This window comes from Anopheles stephensi, chromosome 2, assembly GCF_013141755.1.
Source record: "Anopheles stephensi strain Indian chromosome 2, UCI_ANSTEP_V1.0, whole genome shotgun sequence".
Classification (NCBI taxonomy): Eukaryota; Metazoa; Arthropoda; class Insecta; order Diptera; family Culicidae; genus Anopheles; species Anopheles stephensi.
The window spans coordinates 37600043-37615078 of record NC_050202.1 but is presented as its reverse complement, the minus strand read 5'-3'; the positions used below and the strand labels follow the sequence as shown (position 1 = coordinate 37615078).

The window sequence follows — 15036 nt, the reverse complement described above, 5'->3', positions numbered from 1 at the left end:
TAAATAAGTTGCCCGATTGGTAACCGTCTGGAATTTTTCTAACCACACTGTTTGTCTTGGCGAATTCATACATACTTTCCCAAGCAGACGGTTTGGAAGTTTCTTCGATCAACTGTTGCCCAAGTGCTGCTTGTATATATGTATGTTAGTATAACTATCAGCACTAGGGCATAGTACTGCGAGCGAGCCAGCCGTAGCAAAACGCTTAGGGCTATAAACTGTAAGCACCGAGAAATTGAAATTTAACGTTGTTATCCTCTCTGGCAGCAGAATATTTTTCATCACCTGTGTGTGATTGATTGCGGAAATTTAACTAACACAATTACCGCCCGTGCTTCAAAGTCACATCGACGCAGGAGCGAATGTATTTTGTTGCGAGCGGTAGGGCGACGAAATACCTATAAACTAGTCCATCGCGATGATGTGGTTATTTTCGAAAACGGTGTTCATAGGTTTGATTTCATGGTGCACCCCACTGAAGGATCAATGAAGATTTATCAGTTGTGAAAGCGTTCGATGTTGTTTTTTTTTCATTCAAATGAAAGGACCATTCAAGGTTAGAACTGTGTAAATACTAGTTTTATACTTAAAGATTACTATATAATGAGGAATATTTCAAGATTGACTTTATTTCTATTTAGTTTTAGTCTTATTAGGTGCATTCTATGTCGTGCATACGCTGTATATTCTCAATACTGTCTTTAGCAGGACAAGATAGTTATTTCTTCGTGCTAGTTTGGTTCGACGACACGTGATGGCCTTTAACAACAAGTTTCCCTGCCTAATGCTCTTAACAACAGGTCTGGAATTACCCACGGCCCCCGAATGGTCAGTTCTTCGAAAGGGTACTTCTAGGTCTAGCTGAGATTTGTATCCATTCCGCAGGTGTTATAGAAATAAGCTAATTTTATATTTGTAAATGCTGTTGCTGCCTGTGAGGAAACGAGAATAGGTTAATAACGAATGTACCAGCTTCTTTTCACAACTTTTTTTTTACTTTATGCTACAGTGCATGAGAGTGCAAGGAATAAATGGGTAGCAAGATGTAGAGGTGGTATGAAAATCCGGTTTGAAGTTAATCCCCAAGCACGGAGACAGCGCAAGTACCGAGCACTGTTGATCTCAAGTTCTTTTAGGCACACCGTCTTGCTCCCTGGCGTCCAGAACTGTCACACCTGTGGCAAACAGCGATGTTTACAGTTAGCTACTTAAGTTATTGTAAGATGGTAAAATGGAAGCAAACTTTTACCTATCGTTGAAGTTTAAGTAACTCCACCCCAGCACTGGAATCAACATAAGAGAAACGCTTCATTCTAATGCACTTTAATTTCTCTACAGTACAGAAACTTATCTGCGCTTCGGTAAGCGTTTGTGGTATTTCAAGCATCCGTTTTTTTTCTTTCTATTTTATTGTTTATCTTTGTTCCATATTTATTATATCTACTGTTGCAGCATGACGATAAGTGCCTCCGTACAGGGTAGACGATGCTAGCACGCGATAAAACACGCTTGCCCTTCTATGGAATAGTATGAAAAGAATTCTATGAATATTATAGTAGTTATTAGTTTACCTTCTTCACAAGTTTCGAGTGAGGTTGCACGACTTGAGATTTAATGACTGGTTGTGGTGACGCACAATATGAAGCATGTGCTTCCTAAAGTTCCGTACAAAATGTGAGCATAAAAATATTGAAAAAAAAATCCCCGTATGGAACTCTAGTTATAGAAAGGTAGTTCATAACGAGTTTGTGTAAATGCTTTATCGAAACATGAAATGTTCGCGAGACGTGTATCGAAATGCTGTTTCGTTGCTTAAACGGTGGCAACATACAGTAGTACTATAGCAATACAACTCTAGCTGTACTATAGTACATAAGCTTGATGTTTTTCATAAGTATGTTTCGCATGACTGAATAATCAAATATATAACAATAAACATGCTTTTTTGTAACAGAAACATTTTAAGTAAAGCCCTAGTGCTCCATCTTCTGTCTCTCTTACTCGCTGCTCTCTGGTTTTACAATTTACTGGACCATGCGGATCATGCCTGTCGTGTCTGCATAATGCCTATCTAATCTAATGTAAGCCACATCGTCAAAAGTCCACACTTGGTTTGGCGAGGGTCGGCCCAGCTGAGATTTGACCTCCACCCTTCGGTGCGGTAGGCCAAATGTCAAGCATGAACCATAAAACCGCTCTAGTGTTTTTGAAGTATAATGTGATGATAGTATGAAGTGAAGCTGTTTTCCAGTGGTTTGCATTTTAGGCAGGAGGCAGCATAATCTTGTGCATGAACCATCTCTGTGTAGATTTAATCCTGAGTGGTTCAGTACTATCGTGGACAACATCATGGTTGGGGTTTGTTAATAGTTCAGCACGCCGTAATGGCATGATCAGGTTACAGACTATTTTGTCAGTTTATCCACCCCAGAACCTTTCCTTTTTTTTTAGTTCACGTCAGAATTTTTGTTTGAATATTATGTATTGAAATGCATTAATAAAATTGTTCCTCAATGTAAATGCAATATTTTAACAGTTCATTCTTTTTTTCATTCTGTTCCAGATTGGTCGCAATGCAGCGAAGAAATGAAGGCTGCGGCTGTACGTAGCACACTCAGCTAAAACTTCATGATTGTATTGCATCATGCACTTCGCACTGTCCAGAACGTCTGCTTATTCTAATCACTATTGAAAGAACTATGCTCACGCTGCAGTGCCAAGATTGACTTACCGAAGCGGAGATACATGTTTTTTGCACTTGATCGAAATCCGTTAACCATTTAACAGTCAATCTTCCGGACGCATCTTGCTATGGATGCTTACAACTTTGTATCATCGGCTGGCGAGTACAACGGATCGGACGCGACCAATCGAACATCCACCATATTTGCAATTAATCCAGATTTCATCACACAATGGTACGTATACAACAACACGGTTTTTAGTGTTAAACTCTGCGCTTCTAAGCATTTTAATTGCAGTTTAATTATTCAGAAATATTACTTACATTTTTTGAAAACCCTACATTCTCAAACAATTCTATTCTATGAAACAATCAAAACTATTTTAAATCGTACATCATAAAATATTGTTGCACATTTGGTTAAATTGAATGTAGATAAGTCGAAATTGATGTGATAGAATTGTTATTGAAAGCAGACGTACATTTATAACAAAATGGAAGTGTTAGCAACAGCAACGAAAAGTTGTTTAACATTTACTAAACACATACCTTTGCTGCTGTGTGCAGTATACGAGTTTTATGCGTGCCTGTTGTAGCCCTGGTGTGATACGGTGCAGCAATCAATGAAAAACGTATCACGTATATAATGTGGTGACAACAAGCTGCAAAACATATTAACAATGAATTACAGCGGCTTTTGTTGTCACAGCACATATTTGTACGGTACAGATAACATGATAAGGGCTGTTTCATTGATTTTGAAGTGGTTGTCTTGTCGTTCGACGGTTGCATGCCAGGGTTTTAAATTAAATGAAAGAGTAATATGTTAACGAGCGCACAGCACTTACCTTCTGCCCGTATGTGAGATTTGAAAGTGAAGCATTATTGTAGCGAACGATCGTTAGTGTTGTGTTTATTGAAATTTAATGTTATTGACCTATTTAAACGCCTTCATGTTATACAATTTCGAACTATAGCTGAAACTTGTAATGGCTTTATACAGAATAATGAGGTCTTAGCTTGTACCTGTTTGGCTTATTCGATTTTTTTTTATCGATTTGTAGTTAAATACTCTCACTTGTACTCTATAAAATCACATTAAGGTGAAAGAGTGTAGGAATACAACAGTATGAGAGGTAATTCGAAATTTAAATAATATATTCTGCAACACAAAATCATATGTTGTACTTGAATAAAGCAGTATTAATCATATTAACATTGATTATGTGTGTTACAAGCATGCATGAAAGTGCCGCAGGGCTTTTGATGGACATGCTCCGTTCTACCAGTTGCTAAAGTGTTTATCTGGTTAGCAGAAAGTTTGCTGCTGGTTTGTTAAGTCCTTTTGTAACGCGCCTCTCATAATCTTTTGCAAAAGACATGGAAAGAAGGTTCAAATGGAGATGAGTGACTATGGTATATTGCATTGCAAAGTTTTTATTGCTTTATGCGAAGCTCTTCAGTGCGCTTCACAAATGAGCATGGTTGATGGTTACACTACATCTGGGAACCTAGTGTAAGGCATCCTTATAAGCATCTTAATGTTGTACTTCGTTGCTGTTAAAGATTAAATGTCACATGAAGTTACGATATTTTATTAGCTTCAGTCTGTAGCTTCAATCAAGCAAACGAGATAAGTACCATAATCACTGTTAATTAATAAATTATTTAATAAAATTAATAATTTTGAAGATTTTTGAGGCAGTTCATTTTACCTTTGTTGGAACTTAGTATAAGGTGTTTTGTTTTAATGAAGCATTAGAACAAAATCGCGATTTGCCCTCAGATACAAAAGGCGGACAATAGAATAAGACACTCCAAATGATTTTTAATCGTAAAATTGAGGCTATGGTTTTGATTTTATTGACATAGTTTTATAGCCAAAACATATTTTGCAATAAACTAAGACTATTCATCAAATTGAAAACTCGAACTAAATGTTGTTTAATGGCATTGGGCATCTTCTCTTTCTGTTACAAGAAAAATTAACTGATGTGTTTTTATTTTTGCCGCTGTTTTAATTTGGTTTTTTATTATTGTTACTCAATGATTCGTCAACTTTTGAACAAAAACCAAGTTTGAAATAGCATCTTGTTGAGGATGCTTTTTTCAAATTTAGTTTTGATTATACCTGGTAGAAGTATCGAAAGCAATAGTTAAAAAATCGGGTATACAAGTATCTTTTGTCCGTTGCTGTATAACCACCAAGTTGAATGCCTTACCAAGTTTATACAATTCCAAAAGTTAAGAAAAAAAATCAGAAATTGTGGTAGATTATTCGCACCAGAGGTATAATTTGTTCAGAACTAGTTGAAAGAATGGAAAATAAAAGATGGCAGTAGCGACAAAATCAAGTGAAAACTAATCATTATTATAGTTTCATATAACTTACCCAGTGGTATTTCTGTTCTTTTTGGACGATTATTGTTTAAAACCGTGTGATTAAATGTTTGAAATAAAAAAATCCGAAATAAAGAAGAGAAAACTGCTACATCTACTTACCACTAGATGTCGCTAAACAGGTGCAAGGACGATCGTAGCGCAAAAGCGCTATCTGGAGTATTTTTTAATGTTTGTTATGCCATCTTCGGTTCATTTACCCGTAGCATTCGATGGCACTACCGTGTCGTAAAGGACCATTTTTGTTACGAGCCAGTCTACACGCTGTTGGACCGGATGTCGAATCCCGTCTGGACCGTATCCCCGTCCACGAGATTGACTATCCCACTACTGATACAAATATGTCATGGAAATCAGAAACGGCAGACCTTTCGAATTTTTAGAGCCAAAGAAGAAGAAGAGACTCCATCTATTGCCTATCCGACTGTTGGTAATAACTGCAAGTCGATTGATGCAGGCCTAACCTGATGGGGATAGTTTAGTCGGTGCTAATAAGATAACTTCAATATCGCTGCTATTAATCATCTCGTTAATCTCGCCTGTTTCAGCAGTTGAAGGTCCAAATATCTCGTATTTCGTGACTTGTTTAAAAATGGATTTCGCATTCGTTACCATTTGTAATCCCAAAAAGATTTCCTGCTTCTGTTAATATGCAACGCTAGCGGTACAACCACTTTTAATCTTATATTGAAAGTCCATTATGAACTTACGGACAACAATAACATTTATATACTTCCGAGCCTACTAAGTGTTCCATCCACAAGTTTGTGCTCGTGATGATCTCATAATACTTTATTTAACGCTTCACCTAACACACCATCACCATCGTCATTTGTAGCATCGATTCTAATGGGAGAATAGTAACCGCAAGAGAATGTTGCGATAAGCCGGCTAGGTGAGTTAACATGTTTTTACCCATGGTTGTGGTTGTTAGAACTAATTGCATTAATGGTGCGCACGGGTAACTTTAAGGGGGGTTCACAACATTTTGCAACCACCTCCTCAGGAGACCATTATCAATATCGGCGTCATATATTTTCATACAAAATGTGGAGAATAAAATTAATAAAGATAGGCATTGGGTTTAGCGGGGGATATTTTTGGAGCAGTAGTGTTCGTGAAAAGATAAGCGGAGGAAATAGTGTAGAAACACTAACGTAATGTGAATCCTGACTAGAGCAGAAACGATCTGAAATTACTAGCTAAGTTTTTGGATACAAACTGTTTGCTTAAGTCCTAGTATTATCTTTATCTTTATTTGTATACTATTATGTCTGCCTTAAAGGTTTAATAACAAAACCACTCAACTCTAACAAAACTCTAACAAAACAGCTCGATAAAGGCCCCAAACTAACATTGAACTTTCCATTAGTCGGGGGATCCCAACTTCCATTCTGCTTAGAACACTTCATCCAAGGAACTGATTTCACCGCTGCCTCGATGATACGACATCTACTAGATTGTCTCACTTGATGATAGTGAGCGGATTACAACCTATCGCAAGTTTGAGGCGGCTCAGTGGAAGTGGCAACAGTTTCACCGGCTTTCACACGGCAAGACCCTGGGGTTCAAATTCCATCCGGATTGTATTCCACGTAGTGAAGAGTGACTATCCAAATCAGTAAATCTTGCCAGCAATGACAGGCAAGTCCAAAGAGATCGTTAAGTCAGGAAGAAAAAGTGTTGGAACCAGTGTTGAAAGATTCGGGGCTCGGAAGTTTCGAATATTCAATCCCTAGAAATATTTATGGATTCGATCGGATTCGAATTCGACTGAGATTCGATCCGATTCAGCTTCCAAGTAGGATCGATCCAAGTAGGATTCGATGGTTTAGTTTTGGATTGGGAGTACTTTATCCGTTTCCAATCTGATTGAGATACAAATGATTCGAATCCCTATAAGGATTTGGTTCAATTATTGGATTTCCAAATTGGATTCATTTTTCTCATCTCATCATCACTGGAACAGGGGATTAAAGCCAATGAGATACAGGGGATTGAAGTGGCCAACGTCAATAACGACTGTGTCTAATTTGTGAATGGTTTTTCTAACAGTTTTATTACACTGTAGCACTGCCAGTTAGCAGGCGGACCTAATTAAAAAAAAATAATGAAATGTATGAAAGATGCACTTTGCAAACCCCTAACAACGTTTGCTCTTAAATTTATTTCTTGCTAAAATTAAGTTAAAACTATGAAAAAATATATACTTCTTCCTTGTACACATTCGTTACAAATAAGAAAAAACAAAACCCATCTGGAAAATCATGCCCTCCCAAATTCAGCAACTTTTGAAGCGATAAATCAGAACTCACTCATTCGCTCCGGATATCTGCCACTTCAGTTTTATCTTGTGCCGGCCTGTTCGGGCAAAAGTCTGTTGAGCGAGAGTCTGTTTTGTATAAAGCGCTGGTAGTTTTCCGGAAAAGCTCTCTCAGCCGTTGCAGTAATCAATAAAGATGCACTTTTTGGAATAAAAAAAGGTAATCGAAAAATGTGGTTCAGCGCACTCAATCGGACGGTCGATCCAAATTCGGATTCCAACGATCGATCTCTGCCGCACACACAGCCAATTTTAACTTCTAGCCTCGTGCTCCAAAACGACGAGACGCGGCAGAAATTCGCTCGAACAATTTAAATTGTTCCTGTCAATACCGGATGGGGATCGAATAAGCTTAGATTGATTCCTCGATGCTGAGTTAATTATTCAGCTGGAACACGGTAACCGAATAGCATCAGTTAACACGCATCGTCCCGTCCCGCCGTAGCGATACATAATTAGAATTAAAGGGGAACATATAGATAGATATATAGAAGGGGCAAGCAAGACGATGGCGGATAAAGGAAAAACAGATATAACGCCATGAGTAATATCGATCCTGTGAAGGTGGTTGCGCTAGAGACACGAGTGATATGCCTGGCCCCGTACTCGTTGTTTTGCAACAATTTTAAAATCATGCAACTGTTGAGCCGAACATTACTTTGTTGGTGGAATACCGATAAGGATCGACCGATTGTAGAAGTCCAATCCTGCAATCTTCTAGTAAATTGTCGTAAGTATCAGCTTCAAACACTGCCACCAGCACACAAACAAACTGGATCGAATTTAATGCCGACTTGTATGAATGAAGGACTTGCTTTGCTCTGTGCTATATTTTTTGTTTGCGCTCCTGGGATAAATTTGAATCAATCAGTAAATGCATTGGGAAAAATACCTCTGGGAAGAATTCTTCTCTCTCTCTCTCTCTCTCTCTCTCTCTCTCTCTCTTTCTCTCTTTTCTCGGTCTAACGAACTCTTAAAGGTCATGCCTGTCATTTCTGGTTTACTAGACTTAATGATATCGCGTAGGTGAATAGTGAGTTCTCACTACGGAGGAATGGTCTGGATAGGATTTGAACCCCGGTCCTGCCGGACCAAATTACGACCGGACCACCGGACCGCCCCGTACGAAAGAATTCTTCACGTTGTACGATTCAGCCATAAGTTCTGACGTGCGTAAAATAGTGTATTAGTTTTTAGTCTAATAATACAAACAATTCCCATTTCTCGCTGAATCTTGCACAGTTGAATAACTGATAGCTTAGTATTATTGAATAGGCCATAATTTAAAATTCTACAACCATTTCCAAAACAAAAATCTCTGTACACATTTCATCTATCTACCGTTGCGGTTCGGTTCGTGTGAGTGTTTGAGTTGTTTGTTTGCTTTGTCAGCAGCCTTCGCTTGGTCACCACCCGCCATGCAACTAGTGCCATGAGCGAGTGTTTAAAAAAAAGGCCCAGCGTTTATGAATGAATCTTGTTTTTATTCTAGCTAGCCGCTCTGTGTCGGAGATGGATTTTCCATCGCATTTTGCTTTTGGTAGGTCATTGCACGGTAAATACCGCTGCGGTGTATATGCACAGTCTATATACGGGTTTTCCTCATTCTGTGCCACACAAACACAACCACAACCCCACACATTTTTCTTAGGCTGTCCTTGTGTGGTTCCCGCTTCCATGCAAAACCACCTTCGCTTTCCGAACACAGTACACACATAACACTGATTTGAATAGTTTTATGCTTTTCTGATGTAACGATTTCGCCTTTAGCGTTTTCCATTACTCTGCCGCTTGTTTCGCACTTTTTTCTTTACTTTATGCCGCTTTATTCTACTTATGAAAGCATTAAGGAGAAAAATACAGTACAGTAGTCTAGTTACTTGCTGGCTCTCGCTGGTGGCTTTCAACGATTATTGGATCTGAAGTGTCGTCGTCGTTGTCGGTGCTGTAGCCGCACAGCGTATAATAATACATCATACAAAGTGTGTGTGTGTGTGTGTGTGTGTGTGTTTGTTTGTATAGTGTATAGGAAGTTATTGATTTCGTGTCTAGCACATGGTTTCTGGTGCTACAACTCAAATGAGTCCGCTTTCATTAATATGTTATATTAGATCGGGATTTGTACTTTGGTGCTTGCCAGTTTGACAGGTTTAGAAAAGTTTAAATAAGGCTTTTTTCCCCCACTGTGCAGAAAGAAGCATATATGCGTAAGAGCATACCATGTTTCAGTGTTGTAATACTTATGCGAAACGAAAACAATTCAAATTTCATGTTCGATGAAGCGTGGGAAGGAATTGAACCGATGGAGGCTTAAGCATGGCAGCATCAATGATTCGGATCTTTCCAAAATAGAAGGTTGTCGCTTTTCTACGTTTTCCACGCTGTTCTTCTACGTTTTTAAAGTTTTTAGTAATTTTGTTTTTGTAAATTTTTTATACATTTTTATATTTTTCAATTAATCAATCGACACAGTAGCTGTAGTGTCGATTCATTTCATTTTTAAGAAAATTTCCAGATATTGAAATAGCAAACAAACCCGGTAATGTACCAGGTTCAGTTATTAAACAAAAAAAATGTTCCAACATTGATTCATTTTCAGCAAAGTGCGCCCTAAATCATCATTTCCGCACTTGAGACTTCACATTTCTTGTGTACATCCTGTCCCCGCGCTCGCTCATAAAGATAAACATAACGATAACACTGATGGTGATGTAACGACGATGCTCCCTGATGATGACTATAATGAAGGCTGGCTGGTGGTGGTTTAGTAGAAGTTTGTCCAATCGAAACACCTTACTCAGTTTCCATCGGATCGGTCGCTTGCAAAAACCGGCCCCACCTTCTGTTGCTCCTTCGCATCCTTAAGAATGTGGGGCGACACTCTTTAGCAAGGGTTCCCGGGGCTGCCCCGAATGCGGCCGCACAGCAATGATGCGATACGAATACGAAGCCGCGCCGTTTAAAGGCGGCATGAATGTGGAAGGATATTTTTATAGTTCACAGGCCGTGTATTAAACCGACGGATGAAACAGTTTAAGGCTGTGCTGCGTTACGCAAGACCAAGCATGATAGCATTAGCAGTCAATCATCTCCTTTTCAGAGTTTGATGGATTACTACAGCTCTTTACAGAGGCGGCCGGTTTTGTAAGAAAGAATACACCGAGGGTTGTGCTTTTCAATTAGTACTTTGTTCATACATCTCAATAAACCATTTTGATTATCATTGATTTTCAATGGGAGGATGCTTCGAATACATGCAATGCAGTGAAAGTGGGGAAGCAACGACGGAAAAAAGAAAATTCCGGTTCTATGGCTATAATTTAATGTGATGTTTAATGCGAGACTCAAGTCTCAGTTGCGTGTAGAGAGGACAAGGGTGACACTTAATTTAAGAGATTTTAGATCAAATATCTAACATAACACAATTTTTGCTTACACACGTGTTTTTCCTTTAAAGGATGGAAGGATTCTTGTCTGTTCAAGATTGATCTCAAGATAGTGGCGCCAGTCTTCAGACGGCAGGATCGGGCATATCCAAGCACAAGGATTAGTCAGTCACAAAAAACAATATTAGCCAATTTTATATTACAGTAACTTACCTTGTTGTCACAAAAGTCGTCTGCCTTGTTTATGTATTGTTAATAAGAACTCGATCCAACAATATCTTAGCCTCCCAATGTATTGATCGGCTTGCTCGCGAACTTACGGTCTACCCTTTACGCAGCACATATTCGATTAATGAACTGTGTTCTAATAAATTCCGGCGGCTGGTCTAATGAATGATGCAGTTCGGTGGCCGATGCGACTACGGCACCGATCTTCACACGGCAGGACCGGGGTTCAAAGCCCATTCATTCAGTAAAATCAAGTCACAGAAAGCCAGAAATGGTAGGTTGAGACCGCTCGAGGTTGTAGTGCCAAGGAAGAAGAAGAAAAAGAAGTTTTAATAAATTATTTATTAACCTATTAAATATTAAAAATCTGGGTCGGCTGCCTACAATTGTGTACACTGGCTTACACTGTACTGTTGTACATTGGCTGGATAGTCAATCTTCGCTTGATGAAGATGAAATTCGATCCATGACCTGCTGTGTGTAAAATCGATCGAGGTCATCGAAATAGAAATACTTCTAACAAAACACACACAACAAGAATCTAGTCGATCTAAAGGTTCAAGATGTTCTGTTTGTTTCTACTTGTTATTATGGCCCTACCTCCGTCGAGAGGCCTGTCATTTCTGGCTTCCTGTACTCAACTTCAACCTGTAGCTGAGGGGGAACCTGTACCGACGCCAATGCAGTCTCGGCCATCGAAAATGCTCCAACTTATTGTTCGATTTTTTTTTTATTTCTGTTTTGACTTTTGTTTAATGAGAACTACCCATTCTAAATGTAAATTGAAATATTAAGAGTAACGTGCAAAACAATTCCATGGATGATTTTGTTTTTTTTTGTAACTACAACCACGAAGTTTTCCTGCTTACGGGGCGGCGATTCGGACAACATTCGGTACAAGGGTCGGCGTCAGTACCAAATTCCTCCATCGAACCGCTGCCATCAATGAAGTTTTTGTTTGAAAACTGAAATGTTTAACGAGTAGTTTTTCCATAGGTAAAGAACAATAGTTGGAAGATAGGTAACAACAACTCAGTTTAATTTTCACAAACAAGTTGAAGAACAAAAAAAAAACAAAACGAAGTGTGTAATTAATAACAAGCTTATTAACTATTAATGAATGGAAAAGGCCTGGAAAAGACCAATCGAAACCGGATAGTTACAGGCCCGTTTTTCTTTTTAGCTTTAGTGTTGGAAAACTTGTACAAAACACAATCTAAATTCATTCACATTTTGTTTTATATAGAAGAAAACAAAATTATTCCAGATACTTAATTCTGGAAACTGAAACCCGCTAGGTCACAGCAACGCATCAAATAAATGGACTGAAAAAAGGAAATTATTGAGAGTAGATTATGGGAATCCATCTTGGAGTTTAGTAATGTTGGATCAAATGAAAACGTATTTTATTCTATTTCGGCCCACCGGCCCAGTCTCAGACACGGCAGGGTCGGATTTCAAATCCCATCCAGACCGCCTCCCCGTACGCAGGCCTGACTATCTTGCTACAGGTAAAATGAAGTCACAGAAACCCAGAAACGGCAGGCCTAGACTTTTCGAGGTTGTAGTGCCAAGGAAGAGGAAGAAAGCCGCTATTCGTACTTCCCCAAAATCCTTAAAACGCATACCTTCATGCAGATGATTTGGCAATTACAGCAACTGCATATGGAATCTGGAAACTGAAATCGAACGAATTACAAATCTGAAGCAATATACTTTGCGAGAAACACGAGTTTTCGCATATTACCTCAAAGTGGGATGGAATTCAATCATGGAACCATTCGATGAAAAGACAATATTATATAGCAGGAGTTCAGCTGATCTCTTTTAGAATCCTAGCCAAGCTTATCATACTTGAGAGAATAGCAATCATATGTCAGGCCAACATCAAATGTCAGGTGAAGGTGGATGGAAAACTATGAGCGCGTTTTGCTGCCACCAATGGCCTGCGACAGTCACGTGAGCTGGTCGGTCTTCTCTTTAATCTGGCCCTAGAGAGAGCCATCCGTGAGTCGGAGGTGGAAATTTCGTAAACCTTCTGCTACTAAACAATCCATATCCTAGCATACCGCATCTTTGAAGTCACCCAAAACTTCAACTATCTGAGGTCAAAAGTCAGTACCGACAACAGCATCGATGTGGAGTTTCGCGCAAGGTTCAAAGCTGTCCTTCATTCAATCTATAGTCTGAGAAAACTGCTTCACACACGGACGAAGCTGGACTGTATAGAAAATTTATAGCCCCAGACATGGATCCTGTCCACAACTGTCGAAACCCTCTATACAGCTTTCGAGAGATAAATGGTCAGAAAGATTTAAGACCCCGTGTGTGTGGAAGGACAACAAAGAGCTCTACGAGCTGTAAGATAATCTCTCCATCGTACAGCGAGTTACGCTCGACAGGCTCCGGTAGGCTGGTCTTCTAATGAGGATGGCACCGGACGACCCAGCTCGTAAAGTTCTTTTAGGCCGTCCACACGGACACAGGAGGCGTGGTAGGCCCAAATAGAAATAGAGTGATGGCGTTGATATTTGTTGCCAAAGGGCAGGACCGGAAAGCAGTTTCATACAAGTAAGTCAGTAAGGAGTTCGGTTGGAAAAACATTTAACTGTGGTATAGGGCTAATGAATTGCATGGGAATCTTAAAGTTATGAAAATTGATGGATTTTTAAACAAAAATAAAAGAAGCTACATGGGGTGGCCCGGTGGCTTCATACGGCAGCACCAGGGCTCAAATCCCATCCTGACCGTTGCCTCGTAGTGAGGACCGACTATCCAACTGTGTGGTATCATTAAGTCTTGTAAGCCAGAAGTGGCAGGCATTACCCAAGAGGTCCTAAGACCAAAAGAAGAAGAAGAAGAAGAAGAAAAATTCTGAATAAAACTGCTAATGTCTTGAGGATTATTAAAATCTCTTGGCATGTTCTTCTTTAGGTTAAGTTTAGGTTAAGTATATTTTTTTTCTTTGATTTTTGATACTCACGACGCACTTGAAGCAATTTCTATCGCAAAAAGCCGATTCCTTACTACATTTATAGTTATATGTTATATGAAGCAATTTTTAATTCAATGTAGAAATAAGTATTAGTGTGCGTAAAAATATGCAAAAATATGAGCAAATGGGATTTTTTAATACTATAACTTTGCAGAGCATAATTTTAAGCCTATGTCTTCAATCAATATCTGTCTAGTTATTCTCCAAACACGTGTGGCCCTATTGTTCTAAATATTAGAGATGAATAGAGACGACAGTGCTAAATTATGTGTATAGTTTGTGATAACGATTAATAGCAATTTTATTACTGTTAAATAATTTTATTAATTTAAAAATAATTTTATTATAATTAAACATAGCTATAAAGACACTAAACGTAATTGATTTTGAACGTTTTTGTTTTTGTCTATTTGCAGGAAACTAAAGCGCAAGCAGGAGAAAAAGTGTGGCGAACTGTTTTCGCATCTGGATCTGCTAAACTATCCCGAATGCCTAAACTTGCTGGGCCATTATCTTGACGTCAAGGGGAAAAGCATTCCCGTACTCACGTCTGAATTTATAAAATCGCTCGGAACAACTAACAAATTAAGCGGTAATGGGTTCCGAACTGCGGCTGACACCTCGCGTGACGAGCAGAGCCCCGTCATCGGTAGCTTCCGCGATATTGGGAGCTGGTTTACGTACGGCAACTTTACGCTGCTGGAATGGTTCAACAACGGATCCACCGGTTACTATGCAGGCAACGAAAGCTCCAATTTTCATCCGAATGCAATCAATTTTACAATCGTCCCCTACGGGATAGACATTGACGACGAAAGTTCGAAACAAGTGCTGCCGCCGTTCAACCTTTGGCAAACGGTGTTAATCGCTATATGCTTGGCCATCTGCATAATTCTTACGATTGGTGGCAATATACTGGTACTGTTGGCATTCATCGTAGATCGAAGCATCAGGCAGCCAAGCAATTACTTTATCGCTTCCCTCGCAGCAACGGACATGCTAATCGGTAAGTAGAGAGCTG

General features: G+C 39.2%; 1 protein-coding gene across 3 annotated transcripts in view; it reads left to right on the top strand.

The window, feature by feature from the left end:
- The window catches only part of LOC118517709, a 28390-nt gene that overhangs the window by 7906 nt on the left and 5448 nt on the right, over positions 1 to 15036 (top strand). For all 3 annotated transcript variants that reach the window (XM_036064155.1, XM_036064153.1, XM_036064154.1), the window contains exons 2-3: positions 2564 to 2918; positions 14432 to 15021. In XM_036064155.1, coding sequence (XP_035920048.1) covers positions 2812 to 2918; positions 14432 to 15021 — 697 coding nt within the window. In that variant the 5' untranslated portion in view covers positions 2564 to 2811. The remainder of the gene's footprint in view (positions 1 to 2563; positions 2919 to 14431; positions 15022 to 15036) is intronic.